The sequence below is a fragment of the Pleurodeles waltl genome, chromosome 5 (genome assembly GCF_031143425.1).
Source record: "Pleurodeles waltl isolate 20211129_DDA chromosome 5, aPleWal1.hap1.20221129, whole genome shotgun sequence".
NCBI lineage: Eukaryota > Metazoa > Chordata > Amphibia > Caudata > Salamandridae > Pleurodeles > Pleurodeles waltl.
In genome coordinates this window covers 350,302,909-350,325,575 of record NC_090444.1, presented here as the reverse complement: position 1 = coordinate 350,325,575, position 22,667 = coordinate 350,302,909, and the positions used below count along the sequence as shown (strand labels likewise).

Sequence of the window (22,667 nt, the reverse complement as noted above, 5' to 3'; positions counted from 1 at the left end):
ATTGCTAATACAGAGAAACATTCATCACACATGCTGCTCTAATTAAAGCCAAACAACATTTGTAACACATCCACCTTCTTGTTCTCTTAATGACAACAGCAGCAATTAGTTCTCAAAGGGCTCCGATTGACAACTGCACTTTTCAAATAACTATCAAACTGCCTCATGCAACATGAGATTAAAGTCCATTTCACTAATACCTACTTGAGTGAAGTTGATCGTAAAAATGGCATGGGACCGGCTACTGACGTCATTCATCCCAGTCGCAGCGGTGGTGCGATTGATGTTTCCTGCATCCATAAGTTCTTCAACATCTCCGTAGTTCTGAACTAAGTGCTTGGACAAATCTGCAAGACACAGAAAAGAAAGAAATGTAAATCTGCAGAAAAGTTGTTAAGTTACTTACTTGAAAAACTTGCAACTAATCTAGCATGGCACATTAATAGCAACATCAGCAGGTAACAAATAGAAGGCAACACAAAATCATATGGCATGGCAAGATATCCACTGATTAGCTTATTTAATGTACTTTCCGGATGGTGTATATGCACTAGCACTAAACAAATGTCCTTGGGACCACTACATATTACACAGGCGGCAGTATCAATGGTGTGGTTCAGGGTAAGGCTTGCTTTTTATTGAAAATGCATTTCTGGTTTGCTAATAAGTTTGGCATTGTTGGACGAATCTACATAGCCAATCAAATAGCATTAGTATTTGGTTCAGAATGTGTGTTTCATGTACCCAGCGAACGAAAATTAGGACGGTGAGAACATTTGTGTTTTCAGTGTGAATTGACACTGATTTTTTATCTCTATTACAGCAACAACTGCTGCACAAAATTATACCCAATTTGGCAAGAATCCACATGTCAGAACTTTACTACAACTAGTGTCTATTTAAATTTAGCCTTTGAGATAACTTTACCTATCTCAGACTATTATTTTTCAAAAACATCATACATAATATACACAAAGATGGACATTTTTGGTTAGTCGGTTTCATCTATTATCATTTAAAATTTAGCAACATTGTTCACATGTGCCTAAATATAGTTGGTCCCTTTTCATTCAGTGACAAAACTGCTTCTAAGTGTGACTATTTATTGTAATGCTTACATTACATATCTTCAATCCTAGCTAATTATTTTGCCATCTCTTATTTTTAAGGTGTGTTGTAAATTGCTTAAGTTACAGTGTAACATTATAGCTGCCTGCAGTCGGAGTGCTGGGTTATGTGGTGATTTATTCTTGGATCATTCAAAAAGAATAATAAAATGCATGGCTCAACTTATCTGAATGCATGGTTAGATTGTGATATATTCGTGTATCATTCAAAAATAATAAAATGTGTGGCTCAACTGAAAGCTTGTTTAAAGACATCACTATTAAAACAACTGCATCAGTGAATGTTTTTTTTAATGTAAAAGTTTCCTCAGAAGCATATAGTTTAGTGGCAGTTTGTCTTCCTCTTTAGGTAAAGCGAGCAAGCGCTTTTCATTCTCTTGTAAGTATTCTGTGGCCTTTTAATCACGCCCATCACTTTCACTAGGTCGTGGGATTGCCTTTAAAAAATCCCTTGATGTCATTGGTAAATGGCTTACGTTTGTCTCACCTTGGGGCGGTTTTGTTACTGCCTTGCAGACTGACCCTGTTACATGGATTACTGCACAATTTGATATACTGCAGCGTGGGCAAACTATTTTTTCTTTTGTCTCTCCCCTTCATGCTCCATGGAGGCCAAGGAATAAACAGCGCAGAACAGCAGAGCAAACTCCATCGGCGGTATTGAAGCGCTAGTCACATTGTTCACACCGTTACCTAATCAGTCAATTCTTTTGGCTCTACCCTTCACGCTCCATAGCTTTCACAAAAACCTTTCTAATTGATAAATGCTTTATATAAAAAACAGAGATCATCAAAGTAGCTATCCCGACACAGCGGGAGAGCCAATACCACAATATTCACCGCACTCTGGACACTCAAGCAATGATGCTTGGCAAGCATTCTTTTACAAAATATTTTTGCCCATAACTCAGCCTGTGGGACCACCACAAACGCGTTCAGCACAACACACTCTTTCTGTCTAGGTCATCTCTGGGTCCCCACACTAAGTTAGTGGGGACCCCAAAAATAATAACCCCTCCCACTATTCACTGTCTTCTTAAGCTCTCTCATGGGTGTAACTTCTGTTTTACGGTTGGGAGTAGTTTGTGTTATAAAGGCCTTGTTTGTCATATTGTTGCAGTAGGCCTGCCAGCCCTGAAAATGTGTATTGCACCACGCCCTTTAGCAGCTAAATATATGGTTGCCCTGCATTATTTAGTGCCATTCTGTTTTCATGTGGGTGTGCCCTCTAGAGGCTAACTATATGGTTACATGAGCAGGTTCGGAATACTTTTCTACTACCTTTCAGAAACATTCTTTTTTCTTGATTTTTTTTATCCTATTCATGAAGCAATGCACGCAATGTATACACCACATTACATTCCATCAAATTGAAAAAAAACTTTTCCCTTACAATTCTACTTATAGCATATTAACTGCTAAAAAGAGCTTGCCAACCATATAAGCATTTTTATTGGATGTTTTATGATACATTAGACACTACTTTTCTGCACCACTGTAGATATTCCCTAAAAAATAACAGTACTTTTGTTCATCCACATGAGTGACAGTACCTCTTAGTGCATTAATGTAATACATTAATGTAACCCTAATACCACATTTGTCATGCACTCTACTACATTACTACTTTTACCATACTGGGAAAAAGTGGATTGCTAGTTGACGTGGATGACAATCCTCCTTAAGTAATTACAGTACTGTTCCTTAGAAGGTTCAGTTTTGGCTTGATAATTTAAACTTGAGCTCAACCCTTGGTAGCAAAGACCAAACATGCTTAACTCAGGAGAATTGTGCAAAGCATGTATCAATACAAAAACAGTTAAAAAGTAGAGAATGCAACAAAATACACAATTTATAAAAATAGAGAACATTTTAATGAGCAAATAGACACCAAAACACAAATTTAATGTAGGGAACCGAAGATCTAAGTTTGCAAAGTTTTATATGTTTAAAAGAGCCAATAGCAGCTATCTAGTTGTGCTAGACAGGTCAAAGTCAAAAGCAATGGAGTGCGGATTGGACACAGGGACTAGATTTGGTCTGTTGGAAAGTTTTACCTTCTTAGTTCGTCTCTGAAACAGAAGTTGAAAATCTTCAGCAGTGCAAGGCAGAAGGCTGCATCCACATGACTGGATAACCCGTAAGACAAGGTTTCCGTGAAGCTGTTGACATTTGGCAGGAAAGTTCCAAGGGCAAGAAATTTGAAATTAATGACCAAGAAAGGTCCTTTGCTAGTTTGATACTTTTGGCGTCTGATGATTTCTACCTTAGGATTTAGAAAATTTTTGGGAAGTCAGGATCCTTACAGAAGGGCAAACCACCAAGTTGATGGAGACTTGGCGGCAGTTCGGTGGTAGCCTCTGGATGTTTTGGCAAAAAATCCATGGAAAAGTTTCTAAACCCCCATTTTCAGGGCAAGACAGGAGGAGTACACACTTATCCAACATCCCCAAGATCTTGGGGACACCACTTGGGGGTCAGGACTCTCTTCAGGAGAAGTCACCAGAAGGATCAAGGGCCAATCCAGTTTGAACTGGTCAACTTGGCTATTCAAGAAGGTGAGCTTCTTGCAGCTTTTGTGGCCCTCTAGCTTAACAGGAGGCTTGCTAACTAGTCCCTGGAGTCCACTCTTCTGCCCAGGGTTCAAGTGCGAGCAGGTCCAGCCCTTAGGCCTTTCTCTTCACAGGTTACAGTAGTTGCAGGAAAAAGAATGAAAACAGGGGAGACCTGAAATCTCAGGAGCAAGAGCCCTCAAGCATCACTCTGGATCCAGAGTGATGCTTGAGGGCTCTTGCTCCTGAGATTTCAGGTCTCCCCTGTTTTCATTCTTTTTCCTTCTATATTAGTGCCTTTGGAACAGTGTACCTTTATATAATCATTCTTACTGGGAGATTGTACACTGGACCAGAAATACTCCCGGTCCCTTCCTTTTTTTGTTAGTATTACAGTAGTTGCAGTCCTCTCTGAAGTCAAAAGGGGATCAGCAACTGAAGCCCTTTTTCTGTCTTCCTCAGGTCAATCAGTGTACTGAATAAGGTATCCAGAAATGTCACTTTTATGCCTGGCACTAGCTAGTCAGTGGGGAAAACTCCATGTCCAAAAGGGAAAAAGCTCCCATGGCCAGCCAGACCCACTTTGACATCATTTCTTTGATGGTTGGTCATAAAAAATCCCACAGTGCCCTGCTCTGCCAAAATCTAACACAGAAGATTCTTTCTTCACTTGATAAGAGCATTGGGCACACCCTCTGAGATGTCTCTAAGTTAATGAGGAACTCCTTGAGCAAATCAGTTCTGGAACAGGGTTCCTTCTACTGGGATTGTTGCCACCCTGGCAATCTGGACAGTGGCAGGGGTGGGCTTAGGTGTCAGTTACATCTGCCTGTGAATGAGGAATGCCTGATGGAAGCTTGTGAAGTTGGTGGGTACTTCACCCAGGCTATCCTGTCAGGGAGAGGTCATACTTCCTCTCAAACTAGGCCCTTTTTCCCTATACTGGCAGCCATCCATACTCCTAGAGGGCTGCCAAGTGACAGTTGTGGATTACCTCTGAAAAGGCTACTAAAAGCTTTAGGCAGGAAAATTACAACTTTCTAAAAGTGGCATTTTCAAAATAGTAATTTAAAATCCAACTTTACCATCAGACTGGATTTTAAATTAATTTGAGTGTTTGAACCACAATTTTACCTATTCCCAAACTGAAGGTATACATTATAAGGTGTTATAAAGTAACCCAGGCTTTTTCTACAAGGAGAGCCAGCCTTGCCATAGTGAAAAACGACTTTAGAGTTTTCTCACTGCAAGAACATGTAAAACTTAAAAACACATGCCATACTTTTTTAAATACCACACAATCTGCCCTTTAAGAATTAGAGCCTACTTTAAGAGTGACTTACCAGCATTAAGAAGGAAAGTTTGGGTCAGCAAAACGTTTTTTTTGCCAGGTCGAGTTTGCAGTTTCAAAGCTGCGCACCAAGGCTTCAGCAGCTGGCCTGAAGACAAGCTTTAATTTGAAATTTTAGTGGTGGCACAGTAGGTGCTGGAGTCCACTAGTGCCATTTAACTTACAGACCCCAGGTACACAGGATACAATATACTACAGATTGTATACATCTTTTACAGGTCAGACCACATGCACTGGGGCCTGGTTAGTAGGGCGCCAGTGATACATATTCAAAGCAAAGCAGCATCAGCACAAAAACTGGGGGCAGTGATCAATCTAAAAAATTATTTCCTTACACATACAATTTCCAATCTATTTTGGCATCAATATTTAAAACTGTGCTTCATCAACATAATACAATTACCATCCTTTACTCAGGAAGGAGGTTCCATTGAGGGAAGATTGAAAAATATTACCTACTCTGCTATGTTTGGCCATGCAGGTCTTGCGTTCATCATTTACCACACGAATCCATCCTCTAACTCCTTCTCATATCATTATTTGTGATGTTACAGCTTACCTATGTGTGAAAATACATTGTGGTGGGGGGGTCACTGTTTCTGGACATCCCGTCCCTCCCTTCCAACGGTTTCTGGCCTGCACCAATGGTGGGAAAAATTCTTCAAAATGGATGACTCATAATAGGCTCCCTTGTGAGATATCTGCCTTGCCCATTGCAAGCACAAGTTTCTGTAGCCCCCAATCATATCCAACCCAAGAAGCAGGGACCACTCTTACACCCCAATCTATGGTGTGGGTACCTATTGCACTCCCTAAACCTACAAAGAAGTATACTGCGCATACAGGACCCTGTGGCTTGGACACTCTTATGGAAACAGTGAAAGACCCGCCATTACATCATTTCAAAATGTAAACCGGTCATAATAAACTGAGTTAATATATCAACAAATCATCAATTCTTTTCACATGAAAAATGTGTGCAGGGGCTTTCCTTTCCCACAACTAGAGTTCACATAATCAAACCTTTGGAACTCTCTTAGAACCTTAAGCTCTGATATTTCCACATAAAAGCATAGGTAATGTGTGGCAAAACTAAACTAATCAAATGTAATCAATGCAACATATAAAGCCACAATACAGGCAAGGGAAGTCAAGGATAGGAAAATACACAAAGCTAAAATGCAGGAATTAGATATAAAATAATACAATCTAATAAAGTATACGCAATGAGACCCACGTCACAACTAGCAAGGGACTTGGAACTACTTAGAGAGAGGACTATTATTTGACTGCTAGAAACGAGGCAAACATTACACATATTGCTAAAGAAAAACGCATATACGAAGTGGGAGACAAGGCCGGTAAACTACTGGCATGGATAAGGAACAAAGAACGGGAGAATCAACATGTTTGGAGCATAATTGTAGACAATGGGGACGTAGTAACAACTAGCGAGAGGGGGGCAGAGGTCTTCGTCGACTATATGGAGGCGTTCTATAATTCAATGCTCACAGCCCCTACAAAGGAAGTGTTAGAATTCATCGCTGACTGCCCTACTGAACAATTAACGCAGGACCAGAGAATAACTCTAGAAGCGGAAATTACAGAGGAAGAAATTACACTAGCAATGGGACAGATGCAAGCGAGGAAAGCTCCATGCCCCAACTTTTACTTAGACTATCACAGTAGCCAAATCGGTTTGACCAGCATACAAAGAAGCGTATAAAGTGGCGAGCTCCTAGAGGACCAGAGAAGGGCCACAATTATTCTCATACCAAAACCAGCCAAACCTAAAGATGGATGTTGGTCATACAGACCCATATCCTTACTGAATGCCGACACGAAGGTCCTCGCAAATAGACTGCGTGACATTATACACCCAGACCAAAACGGTTTTATACCAGTCCGCTTGACAAAATGAAACCTTTGCAGGCTGCATAATAATAATGCTGAAGCGGAAAGGCAGGGAGACCCCAGAGCAATTGTGTCCCTGGACGCCAAGAAAGCGTTCGATGCAACTGAATGGCCATACATATTTGGGCTTCTGAAAAAATTTGATTTGGCCCCCTATGTACCAGATGGGTAAAGCTTATATGCATTAACCCTAGAGCAAGAGTTAAACTGAATGGTAGAATTTCCCAGGGATTTCCAATGAGGAGGGAAACTCAACAGGGATGCCCACTGTCGCCAATGCTGTCCACCCTAGCGGGGAAGGCATTGGCTGCATGGGTACGGTAAGACCCACTAATATGGGGATGGCTGCGCGTGAGAGGATGGGAGAAGTGTATTTCATTATATGCAGATGACATCTGTATCTGACCCACACAGACCAGTCACTGGAAAGATTGGGAGACATATTTAAAATATTTGGCACGTATTTCGGATGCAGGATAAACTGGGACAAATCGTTCCTGTTCCCACTGGGTGGTTGGGATCAAGGGGAGAAGTTGCCACTCCTGCTCAGAATAGAGCCCCATAAATTTAAATACTTGGAAATAAGGGTCCCTACATCAGAGGGTGCTCACTGTGCTGCTAATCTTCTGCCCCTACTACAGAAACTGGAGGATGATGTCAAATATTGGAGTCGGCTACCACTATCATTATTGGGTAGAGCAGCCATGTTCAAAAGGATAGCGCTGCCTTGATCACTTTATCTGCTCCAGAACTCCACATAGAAGATCCTGGATGCCTTCTTTAATAAAGTGGACAAAATACTGCTATGGGAGGGAGGACGGGCCTTTATAGCCCTGACAACACTCCAACATAGCAAATATGAGGGAGGAATTGCCTTACCAAACACTACGAAGCAGCACAAGTGGGAGTGGATAGCGATTGGGCGTGCCAAGAACAAGAAGACCCAGTTTATAGGCTGGATAGAGAGGGGATGGGGCCCAGGAGTTACCTACTATGTGTCCCTCTATGGAGGGACACTGGGCACATTGGCAGGCCCGGGAACAAGGACCATGATCGACACATGGTGCAAACTAAATTAAGAGATGTGCTGGGAGAACAGGCTAACACCTAGGACCCTGCTATGGAAGGGTGACAGGCTACAACTAGAGAGCATCAGAGGGAACTTTCAGGGATGGGACATGATAGGCCTATCCACACTGGAAGACATGTGCAATGCGAACGGAATAGTATAATTTGAACATTTACAGTGACAATATCAAATGCATAACACACAGTGGTTAAGGTACATACAACTAAGACACGCCTTGCAGAAACGCACACCACATAACAAAGAAACACAGGAAGACTTCCTTCTTGAGAGTAGGCTGCTGGGCAGTAAAATAAAGAAAAAAACTAGTCTCACTTATTTATGGCTCCCTTATGAGAAATACACAGAACCTACTCACACACCTACAGGAAAGGTGGGGGAACTCGGATGAAGACGAGTGGATGGCAGCGCCAGGGTTCCTAGGTGTGGTTGCAATGAAAACAAGCTTCCGCCTGATACAACTCAAAATACGTCATAGGGCATATTATATATGAGTACTAATGTACAAAATAGGTAGAGCAGACAGCCCACACTGACTGAGAGGGTGTGCACTGGATGGTACTCTGTTGTACAAGCTGTGGGATTGTCCTAAATTGAATCAATTTAAATGGGGGGGGGGTGAATGGGTGGGAGCTCATTGATGTTTTTGCTCTCTTGTGTCCCAGGAACTTGGAGTCATGATTTATTATTTATTGCAAGTGCCACTGTTTAATCAGTATTTGCTCAGGTGTCTGATGCATAGTTGTTTGCTTGTCTGAATTATTTTGAAGAAGAAATAACCAATAAAAAAACTTTTAAAAATTGTAATAAAAAATGTAATCAATGCGCACTGGATCTGGATACTGTTGAGCCCGTCTCTGAACACCTGTTCAAGAAGTTGGGTTATCACTTGTGCAGGATGTGAGTCCCCAATTGCCTCCTCAGTGGGAACCAAGCACCACACTGTAGCACGTAACTCTCTCAGGCTAGAGAAGCAAAGCAGTCCAAGGCCTATGGTGTGGGCTAGTAATCTTCATTCATTGGCATGCAATAATAACACTCAAAACAGATTCTCAAGGCAGTGCTTTTTCTTGAAACAGGAAAAGTACATTTATTACGCACACAGCACTTAATACTTCACATTAATCTACAAATATATGCCTTTGACCAATACTAGGTCATGAACCCCACAATCACAGTGTCCCTTCCAGTAACAGAACATCACAATTTAGGGGATATCATTTTAAATGAAGAGGACCTATGGGCTTTGTCAAGGAGTCACCACATTACAATATCAAGCAAGCCTATTGGATCTGTCAAAGGCCACCACATCAATAAATAAGGCATGCCATGTAGCTTTGCCAAGGGATACTCCCAACAATAATACAAGGCAAGACCAGTGCAATTGTAAAGGGGTTACCACATTATAACACAAATAACCAAATGTTAAATCATTATTCTATCACTGAAATCAGAAACCTTGTTTAAGTGCAATTATTACTGTAAACACAAAGCACTGCACAGTTAATCAAAAATCATTGTCAGTAAAATGCTCTCAATAAAACACTGAAAGTCTACGTAACATGTGACTGAGTACAAATTCAGCTATGCAGCCAACTAGAGATTCCCTGCAATATTTGCTGTAGAGCTAAAGCTTCCGCTTAGAAAAAGCTTCAAAACATTAAGGTAAAGTTTACCCAAGTCATGAACCCTGGGTGATGCAGGGTTACTTTTAAAAGTTACACCAGATGGAGGCAGCCACTGCGCTCCTGCAGCTGTCAAGCACTTCCTTAGACATCTTGGTGGTGCTCCTGTCCATTTTAGGGCCAGCACAAGCCAATACAATATACAAATTCAGGCCCTGCAGACCATTATGGGGTATTTCATGCTCAACAGCTCTGTGACACTTTTTTATTTTATTTTATCACAAGGTGTGCCCCGACTCCACCCTGGACACCCCAAGCAGTATCCCATGTTGGGGCAGTGCAGGGAGCCTACTCCTGCTCTGTCCTACTAGCTTTCCACCTGGCTCACACTGTGCAGTACTGGCTGGTCATTTTTCCCACCCACATCCTTGCAGGCAGGCTGTGGTTTGTGCTGGGCCTACCACCTGCCTCCAGTCAGAAGCACGGGGAGTGGGAGGCGGCAGCACCCAAGTATACAGTGTGGTGGCGCTCCATGCTCTCCCCTGCTGTGTCGGGGTCTGGGAATGTGGTTTCAGAAGCCATTGAAGTGTGCGCCAGCCACCCAGGGGCAATACACGTTGGGGGGTTTGGTGGTGGTGGTGATGGGAGGGCTTGTGGGAGGGGTTCCATGTACGCCTGCTCAGCTGCAACTTTGAGCTAGTATGCGCTGACCCCTGGGCACTAACCCACTCTGCCCGTATTTTCGAGGATTTCAATGGAGTGCATGCACTTGATTTCTTGCAGGGTGACGGGGTCAAAGATCACATAGATTTAGAGGTGAATAGCTCCTGTCCATTGGCCGGACTTCAATGAAATAATTTTGGCCTCACTTTACTCTGGCGGGGGAGCTATAGCCACCAGAAGCATTTTCACCAGGGCTCCTGGCCTCCAAAAAATGGTGTACTCTGTGGGGAGCTGGTTTCATTGGCTCCCTGCGTCAGCCTTCTCCATTACTGTGCCTTCTGCAGACCCCCATGGCCTCCTGACCGTCTTGCAGGGCATCTAGGTGGGCAGTGAAGTTCAAGTCTTCCCCCAAATGGTTCCCTAGGAGTCAAAGGGGTTCAGCATCACTGGCCCTGGAATGATTCACTAGTCCTAGGGTCAGCTCCAGAGTCCTTAATCTATCAGGGAAATTGGGGGGGGAAGGGAGGTTGTTCTTCCAGCTGTTCATGGCGCTGCCTTTGTCACAATCCAGGCCTTTGCTCTCCTTCATGTTCTGGGGATACCACTTTTATGCTCAGTCCAGCATGTGAGTGGGGGACAGCTCTCTGTTTAACCCAAATACTGGTTTTGGACAGTTCTCCCTTCTTCCTTGGCTACCGAAACAAAAGGCTGCAAACAGGACCCTTTGTGTGGTCTGGGGAAAGTCCCTTTAAAGTGTATTAAGGACAGGGCACATATCCTTCTCAGCTATCCTGTCAGGAAGACCCACTCCCCCCTCTACAGCCAGGCCCTTTTGTGCACTATCTTGCTCCAATACATATTGCCCTGTGGGTCAATCATCACCAGCCCAGGCAGCTGGAAACTCTCAAAATTTAGGCTGGAAAATGCCAACCTTCTAAAATGGGGCGCATGACTGCTTTTGGTTCCAGGCATTCTTTGCAAATAACTTGTTTGCATGCTGGCACATGCGTACACCTTATGCTGTTGAGACTCTTTTGGTTCCTATGGGGGCATCCAGTAACTTGTTTTGCCCTAAGTAATTACTACTAATTGCCCATTGAGGGCCTTGATTGAGGATCATAACTACGGTTGATTTATTGAGGACTTCTTAACTGATAGATGTCCCTACAAAGGTATATTCTTGCCTTGGTTATATAGTCACTGACTAGTTATGTGCATCTCAGGCATAATTTTTAGGTCCTGATGATGATCCGAACAATCAAATAAGGGATTGAAACGTCATCGACATTCAGTACTTGGACTCTGTACAATAATATATGTTTTGAGATGAGCAAGAGTACTGCAAAAGTGTGACATTAACTGTGCTTTCTGTCACGTGGGGTATGCCAGAGCAATTATGATTTATGATTTCCAAGACGTTTTTGTTTCCCCACCACACTGTTTTCTTACTTTCGTTTGGAAAAAATATACTGATTTATTGCATGTTTTCCATAGACTTCATTGTGAGTTTCTGTGGTACTTAAATCTATAGTCCTTTTATCTATGGGACCCTTGTTCCTTTATAAAAAACCTTCTAAAGTGGCATTTCTAGAGGAATCATTTAAAAACCAATCTTACCATGAAAGAGGGTTTTACATTAATTTCAACATGTTCTACTTTTAAATTACTGCACCCTGCTTTGATGGGCAATAAGGCCTACATAGTAGTGACTTAATGATATTTCAAAAGAAGGCATAGGCCTGTCAAAATGGGAATTTTGACATCTTGAATTCAGTTTTTTTAAAGCTTTATTTACCCTTTTATAAAAAAAAGTACAACACAAAAATCAAAGCCATTCCAACCATAGGAGCAAGGAAACAGTAGAAATATCCATGTGTGATATATCCAGCACAGCACAGAGCAGAGAAAAAAACACAAAGTAATATAAAACACACAAGAAGAGAATGTATAACTGAGAAAAGATAAATAAATAAGACTGTAAGTGACTTGCAAAAAAACCACAAAAAAAAACAAAACAAAAAAAAAAAGATTGTATAGCGCTAAGGACAGGCATCCGGATAGTACCAACCCCAGTAACGGGCACCAAGGACAGTTTTAGGCCACAATATCGGCCTCAGTAGTTGTTGTAGTTAAAAGATAATCATGCAATGGCTGCTGTTTATCCTTGGGGCAGTAGGTAGGAGGTTGCACAGATGCAAAAAGCTCAGAGGTGGTATTGCAATAGGACAAGTCTTTTCGGCAGGCCGATACAGTAGGAAATGTCACCGCCCCCAATGTAATGAAATCTGCCTTTTAGCAATAAGAAGGACAATGGCAATGTATCACCGGAGGCCCTGTGGAAGTGGTTTGACATATCCCAGCAGTGCTGTTAGCGGATGACAAAGCATTTGAGACAACGCTGCGTAGATGTCCCTCGATAGGTAGCTATCACCCCACAAGTCCATGAGTGGTGAAAGAAGTCTGCCTCAGAAGCATGGCACTTAGGGCAGCAATGCGGTCTGGTGGGATAAAGTTTGGCAAGTGCCCCTGGGGTTGTGTATGCCCTGTTGAGATACTTATAGTGGAGCTATTTATGGCAGTGGTTACCAGAAACTAGATTAGTCTGTGTACAACGACAGCACCAGCAAGCCATGCACCCGCAGTGTACGCTGAACCAGGTGCTCCTGTGTAAGGAGGAGCCACGAGTAGTTAGCAAGTGGGATATGATGGGAATAAAGGTTGTCACCTCCTATGTATTGCAGCAAATTGAACCAGGCCCAACTAGAGGTAGCAACAATTTGTATTACGGTTGGGATACGTGGGAGCCCATGCAGCAATATAGTAGGTAAGGAAATATGGGGATGTTAAGCCCTCTCAGGCTTAAGAAAGGGAAGTCTAGAATCAGGATGGTACCAGTGATAGGCATAATGGGCCTGCTCTATTAAATAGTATAGATGGAGATGGGGTAGTTCGAACCCACTCCTATCATATGGAAGTGTAAGAGTGTCCCATATGAGCTATGTAAGTAACCCCCACAATGTAGAGATGAAGCTACCCGTTAGCACTATAGGAATGTTTAAAAACAGATACAGAAACCTGGGTAAGGCAACCATTTTAACAATAGCAATGTACCGAGCCATTCCAAACGGGAGCTTAATTCAGCGCTCCACCTGCATTTCAAGCCTATCCAGAGCCGGCCTGTAATTACGCCTAACTACCTCAGAGCACTCTCTATGGAGATAAATACCCAGATAATTGGTGCAGTCTGTGCGTCACTATAAGGGGAATTCAAGATTACACACCACTGTAGCATTCGTAAGCAGAAATATTTCAGATTTATTCCAAGTTATATGTAGCCCAGAGAAAGTTCTGAAGCACTGCACCTCTCAAACAATTAGGAGTAGAATGGCAGTGGGTTTTTTCACAAGTAAGAGAATGTCATCAGCATAGAGAGAAGCCAACAGTGTCCCACGGGGGAAGCTGACCTCTGGGGATGTTGTTCCTGCACGTGGCAGACGAGCGAGTTCATAGCAATAATAAACAATAGAGGGGAAAGGGGACACTCCTGTTGGGTACCCTGCGTCAATAGGAAAGTCTTGCATTGTGTACTGTTTACCCGCAGCCTGGCCAACGGATCTGTGTACAGCAGGCTGACAAGATTCCTAAAGCTATTAGGAATGCCCAGCTTTGCAAGAGTAGTGTGTAAGAAAGCCCATTCAAGGGAATCAAACACTCTTTCTGGGTCCCACAAGACAGCTACCACTGGGACAGCTGGGGGTATTTGATTAAGCACAGCAAAAAAACTATGCAGAATAATGGAGCTGGAGCAGTGTGGTTAAACCCAGATCACATTGGTGATATTATGCAGTGCAACAACAGGGAAAGGCGGGCTGCCAGTACCTAGGCTAATATTTTGTTGTTGTGGATCATGAGTGATAGAGGACAATAGGATGTACAATGGTGGGGGGGACTTATTAGGTTTGAGAAGTAACGTAATCACTGCCTCGCGCAGCGTGGGGTGCACCCCACTCCAGAGACTCATTGTAGGCCTCCAATAAATGGGGGACCAATAGCATTTTATAGGCTTTATAGAAGTTCCCTGTGAATCGGTCAAGTCCCGGGGCCTTGGAGCCGCTTAGCGCATCTATTGCTTGCGATACTTCTTCACATATGACAAGAGCAGCTAGAAACCGCTGCTGTCGTGGCTGTAGCCATACCACGGCCAACTCTGATAGTTAGTCATCAAGTGCTGATGGACTGCCGTTCAATCAAAATGCATGTAGGGACTTAATACTATGACGTAAACAAACTAAGTATTGCGGCACCGTCTGTGATGTCTGTTCCATACAGTCCTATCAATCGGGTCACATGCGTAGCCTGATACGGAGGACTTAATGATAGTGTACAGTCTGTGCGCATGCCCTCAATGCATAGGCAGGCTATGGCATGTAACCTCTGGCATGGTCATTTCAGATACTCTGAAGGACCCCCAGAATGTTTTGCAATACAAACTTAGCTTCTATAGGACTCAAAGGCCTCCCACGGTGTAGCATGTTGCATCACGGAGCCGGTATTGGTGGCAAAATTTTCCACTATTGCATCCCAAACCTGTGTGGGAAACAGTATCATGGAGCGTATTTTTAGGAAAGTGCCACTGCCTAGCCAAGGGGGTATGACAGGGCACATTAAGCGCTATGCATACAGGGGTGTTGTCCGAGAGTGTACGGGGAAGATGCTAGACAGTGTCAAGCCAGGGCAGCTCGCCGCTCGACGCATACCAATGGTCAATACGAGTCCGCACATTGCATGGAGCAGAATAAAAGGTGTAGTCATGCCCATGTGGGCATCTGTGGCACCGGGCGTCAACCAACTGTAGTGTCTCCAGTAAGTTAGTTAGGGTATGTAATGAGAGCGGCTTAGTTACGAAAGGTGAACCGATAGAGTCACAGTCTATTGCTGACAAGCAATATTAAAATCGCCTCCCATTATAAGGTAGTTCGTTTGATATTGTTCAATTTGCAAGAGTAAAAAAAACTCAGGGCAGTCAATATTAGGAGCATAGACATTTTCAAAAAGGACGGACTTACCCGCCAAGGTACCATAGACTAGTACATAGCGATCTTCTGTGTCTATGATGCACTAGGGCACTGAAAAGGGACTTGTTTATGTATTAGGATACAGACCCCTGGGGAATATGAACTATAATAAGAAAATTAACAATGTGCGCCCAAGACAGAGGCATAGGTGCAAGACAGTGTGGGGGAAAAGATGGGTCTCATGAAGAAAGGCCACATTTACTCCGTGTCTAGTAAGGTAAGTCAGTACCCGTTTCCCTTTCCTCTAATTATTTATTCTGCAAATATTCCACAACATGCAGCTAAGTCCGAAAGCTTGTACCTTATTTAAAGGTGATGTCCCAGTCCCTGTTGTATGAATCACATGTGTGGTTGAGAAACAGCTGTCTGGTATGTCATAGTACATATCAACATGGTGGTTTCAACAATACAAAGAACAGTCCCATTACCAAAACCACCCCTCACCCACTCCAGCAATAACAGATAGCGGAGAACCTATTGTAAACATAAAACAATGAAGAACATAAACCTAACGGTATACACCTTGGGGAGGGGACAACATTCTGTGAGACAAGCTGCAAGTAAGAAAAAATACAATCTGAAACAATAACGGATCATCAGATCAGTGGTCATGAAATAGGGAAGTCAAATAAATGGCACATTGAATACAAATATAAGCATGCACACATCCACATTACAAGAAATGTGATAGAAATATGCAATTGAACACCAAGTTATCAATGCGAGCTAAGTATTTAGGTTGTGGGAGACATCGGGTACCAGGCCCGAACCAGTGGGGGCATTTGAGTGACATTCCTTCCCATGGGCGGGGTCATATGGTCCAAACTGCTTACAAAACTGCATCCCCTCAGTTGTGGTAGTAAAAAAAACAGGGCTGGCCCCCTACCTCCACTTGCAGGTGCGCCGGGTATAACATCCCAAATCTAAGGCCCCGCTTTTGAAGTATACATTTAACATCATTAAATTTGCAACCAGCCTCTTGAACTACTGGTGTGTAGCTGGGATATAGGGAGATCACTGAGCCCTGATAGTGCAGGGGGCCTTACCTCTGGCAAGTTGAAGAGACTTGTCCCAATCCCTAAACTTTAGTAGCCTTGCAATGATCTGCTGTGGAGTTGCACCCGGGATCGGGTGCGGGTCAAGGGAACGATGCGCCCTCCTGACTACAAAGGCATTAGTGAAAGAATTCTGGTCAAACAGGTCCATCAGCAGTTGTTCCACAAAAACATCCATCTGTCCGTTGTTAGTGGATTCAGCAATTCCAGCTATACGGATGTCATTGCACCAACAGCGCACCTCCAGTCCTCATTTGTAGCAGCAACGGTCTTGAGAATATGTTCAGTACGTTTCAGACATTTATGCAGACTGACGTTCCCATCCTCCAGGTCCGAGATCCTGCCCGCTGCGGCATCTTATCTGGTGCCATCTTACCTGGTGTTGTGACAATCAAAGACGTTGAGCCATATTGTCAAGGGAGCTAGATAAAGCATCAAATCGAGTGTCAATCACCTTGAACCCTGCCCACTATTCTGACATAATGGCAGCACTACCATCAAGGGACAGTGATGAATGTCAGCGGGGAGTGCGGGCAGCATCGAAGCTCAGCTGCTTTTGTTTAAAACCTCCCCGCCCCACATCTGTCCAACCTAGCTCCTAATCAGTAAGGCCTGAAGTAAGTAAGCTACAGCAATGTGAGTTGACAGGCCCAGCGGGTTAGTGATGCCTACACTATAAGTGACGATGCTAGGTCAATGGCGAGATGTGCAGAACCAAAAGAGCAAATAATTGCCCAGCCAGGCAGGCAATCAAGGCTCTCCAGCATAAAGGAGAATTGCCCAGTAGAAAGAGCCAAAGTCCCCTAGGACCAGCAAGATAGTCACTCACCGCTCCAATGTGTAGCAGCAGCCAGACTGGCAAGGCCCAGGCAGACTTTGAAGCCAGTGATGGGGGTGAGGGGGATCCGCTCGCTTCCCAGCCCTCCACAGAGCCTCCGCACCCAGGAAACAGAAGGCGGTTATTGTCGCTATGGCAGGTATGACCTAGGGGGTGGGAAAAAGAAAAGGGTGTGGGCGGGCTGCCCCGATGCCAGGCCTCTGATGGAACCTTCTGGTCACAACAGTCTTTCAGCTGACGTTGGGTGCAGGGGCATAGCAAGGCCACTGCACATTTCATCCAGCATCAGCAAATGTCCACTCCGATCGTCATCTCCCGCCAGTTCACACAGCAGCCCTAACCTCAGGCTCAACTGCTGGCCCTGTCCCTGCGGGGCATCCGTGGACAACACTGGGCAGCAGCAGAGCACTCGGCAGACACAACGTGCATAACAGCCCCCATGCAGCTGACCACACAAATCTTCATGTTAGCAACAGTTTCTGGGCATTGTAGGGTCACTCAAGGGCCAAAACCAAAAAAAAAACACATCGATAGAAAGTCTGATGATGTAGTTTGTCTCAGACAAGGCCCGGGAGCATCAATGCTGTGTGGCTATCTTGGTCGCCGGCTTGGCCACATCTCTTGAATTCAGTTTAAAATTGCATAGACAGGTCACCTGTGTGCAGCTACCAGGCTGTGCACCACTGTAGTCTCCTACATGCAACCTATACCCGTGCACACACGTGTTCATGTGTAACCAGCCCCTTACCCTAGCAGTGTCGCATGGCCTTATCTTAAAAGGGGGGGCACTGGAAGTGAACAGACGCAGTCCAATTTCTCATGAAACTATTTTGAGTGATATTCAGGTAGGAAGACTCTCCCACAATAAAGGTCCAAAACAGAGTTGTCAATAAGCAAAACATATGGGCTTATTAATGAGCCAAACATTCTCAAACCAAATGGCAGAACTCTTGGCTTTGGCAGTTCTGAATTGGTGGCTATCCGATCAGTAGTTTTTGACATACTTGCGTTACAGGAAGTTGCTGAGTGGGCTTGGAATGGTTAATCAGCTGAAACCTTTTATGTATCTGTACTATCAGTTCACACACTGATGCCCTTTTAGGATTTGTTTTTAAAAAATCTGATTAGTCAAGATACCATTTTCTTCCATGTCTAGTAGGAGTTTGGGAACCCAAGTGATCTGACTGGCTGGCATAAACAGAATTATTTTGTTGCGGTGGCCTTTACAGAATGTCAAGCACCAAAGACTGTATCCTAGAAATAAGTGCAAGGATGGATATAAAGGGGGTGATGGAACAGCCGTGACCCTCAGGAAGGACACACAGGGGCCCCAGAGGGACAGATACTGCCCTCACAAACAAACAAAAAACTGTTTTCTTCATAGAATTCACAGACTCAGAACTACACTCTCAAAACCTAGTTAGTGAGTTATTTTTTTTTTTGTAGATCCTGATTTTTTTTTTTTTTAAAAGAGAAAGAAAAAGTGGCAGCATCTGTGAAAGATTATTCTGAGATTTACTTAGCTAGAGATTCAAAGAGCCTACAAAGACAGAGTTTCCAACTTGTCTGAATATAAAGAGGATGTGCTACAAAATTTTCAAGTGGTCTGGGTAGAGAAGGTGCCTGAGATTTTTTGAAGACGTGATGCAAGACGGCAGATGACACTGCAAACTTGTTATGGTCTGGTTGAAAAAATAAATCCCATTGTATAATGAGGACCTGAGTCTTCTGAGGATTTACACAAGAAAATTCGTATTCATCCATTATTGCAGACTCCATAGGAAAGAATGGGAAATTACAGTGTCATCTATTGTAGTTGTCTGCAGGTACAAACCTGTGTCAACGCCATATTGGAATGTGTCTCCAAGAAACATGCTTAGTGGCTCCATATAAAGACTGAACAAGGCACTGGCTGTAAATGAACCCTTTGTTACAGAGCATAGCTCTGCATTTATTTCTGAAGTGTAGTTCCCAATACTAATCACTTTGTATCTGTTTCTGATGAAGGAATTAAACCAAATAAAGACCTTACCACAAAAAAAAAAAAGGAAGAGCCTACTGTGGTCAAGTTTCAAAAGCTGCCAATAAATCAAACAGAATAAGCAAACCTGGATCTCCTTTGTCCAAGACACAATGCATGTCACTGAATAACTTGAAGTTTGCAGTTTCAATGCAGACAGCAATATTAGAAGGCTGATTCACAGTCTAAAAGCAAAGGTTTCCTGGCAATGACATAATTCACTTGGTTGGTAATCTATCTTTCTACAGCTTTTATAAGCCGGGGAGGGTTGGCTAGATGCTGGAAATTAAACATTGGCCTGAATCTAGGATGGGTGCTGGGAATGAGTTCGATGGGCCACCCCTAAACTTTTTGCCATTTGTCCCCTACTTTTTGCTAATTGTTTGCATGCTGGCCTCACGGCTCTGTGCACTTTACCACTGCTAACCAGTGCTAAAGTGTTTTTGCTCTCTCCCTAAACATCATTTGATTGGCATATACTTGATTGGCATATTTCATTTACATGTAAGTCCCTTGTAGAGTGGTATGCCATATACCCAGTGCCGGCAAATTAAATGCTACCAGTCAGCCTGCAGTACTTATTGTGCCACTCACTTAAGTAGCACTTTAAAACATGTTTCAGGCCTGCCATTGCAGCCTGAAGGCAGTGCCCCACTGCCATATCAATTTGGCATTTAAAACTCTTTGCCAAACCTTAAACTCCCCTTTTATTCCATTTAAGTCACCCCTAAGGTAGGCCCTAGGTAGCCCATGGGCAGGGTGCTAGGCAATTAAAAGGTAGGACATACACTCTCTAGTTTTACATGTCCTAGTAGTGAAAAACTCCCAAATTCATTTTTCACTACTGTGAAGCCTACCCGTCCCTTAGGATAACACTGCAGATTTCTTATTACATCATTTAATAAGTGTAATTCCTAAAGCAGAGATGCTAGCTATCTCATGTTTGGTGTCCATGAACTGAAATGGTAAAGTTGGATTCATCATTACAAGTTGGAAAATGCTTTTAGAAAGTAGGTATTTTTCCTATCCGCAGCCATCTGTGCCTGCGGCCTCCTAGGTCACATGCCTGGGTGTAACTGATAGTTTAGGACTTTGTGAATTCCTCCCAGACAGTCACTCAAAGTGGGATTAGCAGAGCGTGAATGGGCCATTAACTGAAATGATGGGGGTGGAGCTAAGCACAGCCCCACTTGCACCTGAATGGGTTGTGCTCTGCCACCACACAACAGGTTTAATGACCCTGTGTCGCCAGTGAAGCCAGCTAGGAGCCAGGAAACTCCTGAACCTTCAAAGAACCCATCTGGAAACATCTCCCAACTTCTAGGAGCAGGGCACCAGGGTATAAAATTAGGGCTCTCATATCAAACTTTTCAGTTCACTACTGGACTTGCAGAAGGACTCTGAGGACTGCCTGCTGCTGTGACCTGCTGTGCACCTTGCCAGATTTCTGTTGTACTTGGAAGGACTGCTTTACTGCCTGAAACCTGCATTGAACCTTCAGAGGCTATGAAGCCCTGCATCTTCACTTACACCCAGGACGTCCAGAAGTGACTCCAAGGCTAGTTTTGCTGGCCTCCCATTCAGAGCCACAGGAACATAACAGGGTCCCATCATCTTGTATGCACACCTGGACCCAGCCTGAGTGAGTCTTGAACCCCCAAGAGGTCTCCATCCACTCCTGGACCTTTGGTTGTGGTGCTAAATGTGCCCTTTCATACCTCAGGTTCTACTAATTGGATTTTGATGATTCTGGTGTCAAATAATGTATTAGAATTTACTCTATTTTTCAAAAGTGGTTTGAGATTTTTATTGTGCTGTGTTTTCACTGTAATTGCTATTTGTGTGCTGCATAAATACTTAACACTTAACTTCTAAGTTTAGCCGACTGCTTTTTGAGTCAAGCTCTCCAAGGTTAAGCACAGTTGAAATTAGTGAGTTTTTGTAGTTCATCCTGCAAGAACTGTGGCTGTTGCTTGACCAGGGCTCATACCCCAGTCGACCAACCACACATTTACATTTCTCTCAGTGGGTTTTCTTGAGTAAGGCTATGATCTGATCATCATTCAAAGAGTCATCCAGAAAGGAGTCTTGAATAAGGGAGATACTGATCAAAACTCATCATGTATGTTTAAAAATGGAGAAATTGACCTTTATACGATTTGCTTGATGTTAGACAAGATAGTAACTAAATGGTTACATACCATAAGTTGAGTGGCCAGTCTCAGGATACCACCCCTGAACTGGTGGGAAGGGAAGTGGAGCAAAGGTACAAGGCACTTCTGGGTCAGGATGACAGTTGGGATGTTTGCGAATTCACTCTAAACAGTCACACAAAGGGAGCTAAGATGTGCCACGCATATCCTGATGTGTCTTCTTGGGCTAGAGTGGCGGGAGGAGCTGACCTCTGCACTTGAATAGGCTGTGCCTGTCCTCACACAAAGCAGTATCCAACTCCTTGGTGTGCCTGGAGCCAGGACAGGGAGAAGCAGGGTCTTGTGCACTACAAAGACTTTCCTTTGAAGTTTGCCTATTTCAAAGACAGAAATGAGTATAAGTATTGGACTGCTGACTACGCAACTTCAGAACACTTCTGGACTGAGAACAGTCTGCCAAGAAGAAGAACTAGATGCCATTAAAGGGACTGCCACAATGCTTATGGCTTTGCTGTGCTGGCCTGCTTTGCTGATTCTGTCCTGGGAGTGAAAGGACTGGACTTTGCTTTCTACATCCTGCTTTCCAAGGTTCTCCAAGAGCTTGAACTGAGCTTGCCTCCTGTTAGAAGTCCTAGGGACATCATAAACTTCATCTGTCAGCACCTGGACTTCATTGCTGAGAGTCCTGACCTGCCAAGTGGTGCCAAATCCTGTTTCTGGGCCTTTGGAAGTGACTTCTTATGAAACCAAGAAGAAACCAAGTGCAAGGACATCAGAGGTACTTCGGAACCGACGCCGCTGTCTTACTCCGCACCTCTGCCTGCACCAGGAGCCGTGGTCCCCACAAAGTGCAATGACCGCAACCAACGCCATAGCCCCCACACTGCAGCAACCCTGAAGTCCTACCACAGCATGAATCCTAAGTGCCCTGTCCCTGACATCCAGGACACCCGACTCCGCCACAGCACCTGTGGCCATGTAGTAAGATCACGACATCACAAAGTTGATGCCGGACGTCTTGACCTGCTTGATTAATCGACCCTGCTGGACTTTAAGGAACTAACGCCTCGCCTCCAATGCCGCATCACCTCCCCTGCAACCGTAAGGAACCAACGCCTGAACTCCCCTGCCTCGCAGTAACAAACTGACACCTCACCTCCCCGGTAGCAGTAAGGAACCTACATCGCACCGGCTGCAGCAAAGCCTC

At 43.9% G+C, this 22,667-nt stretch overlaps 1 protein-coding gene across 2 annotated transcripts in view; it reads right to left on the bottom strand.

The window, feature by feature from the left end:
• The window catches only part of KIF16B (kinesin family member 16B), a 1,953,564-nt gene that overhangs the window by 1,570,147 nt on the left and 360,750 nt on the right, over positions 1-22,667 (bottom strand). For both annotated transcript variants that reach the window (XM_069234094.1, XM_069234093.1), the window contains exon 7: positions 205-347. In XM_069234094.1, coding sequence (XP_069090195.1) covers positions 205-347 — 143 coding nt within the window. The remainder of the gene's footprint in view (positions 1-204; positions 348-22,667) is intronic.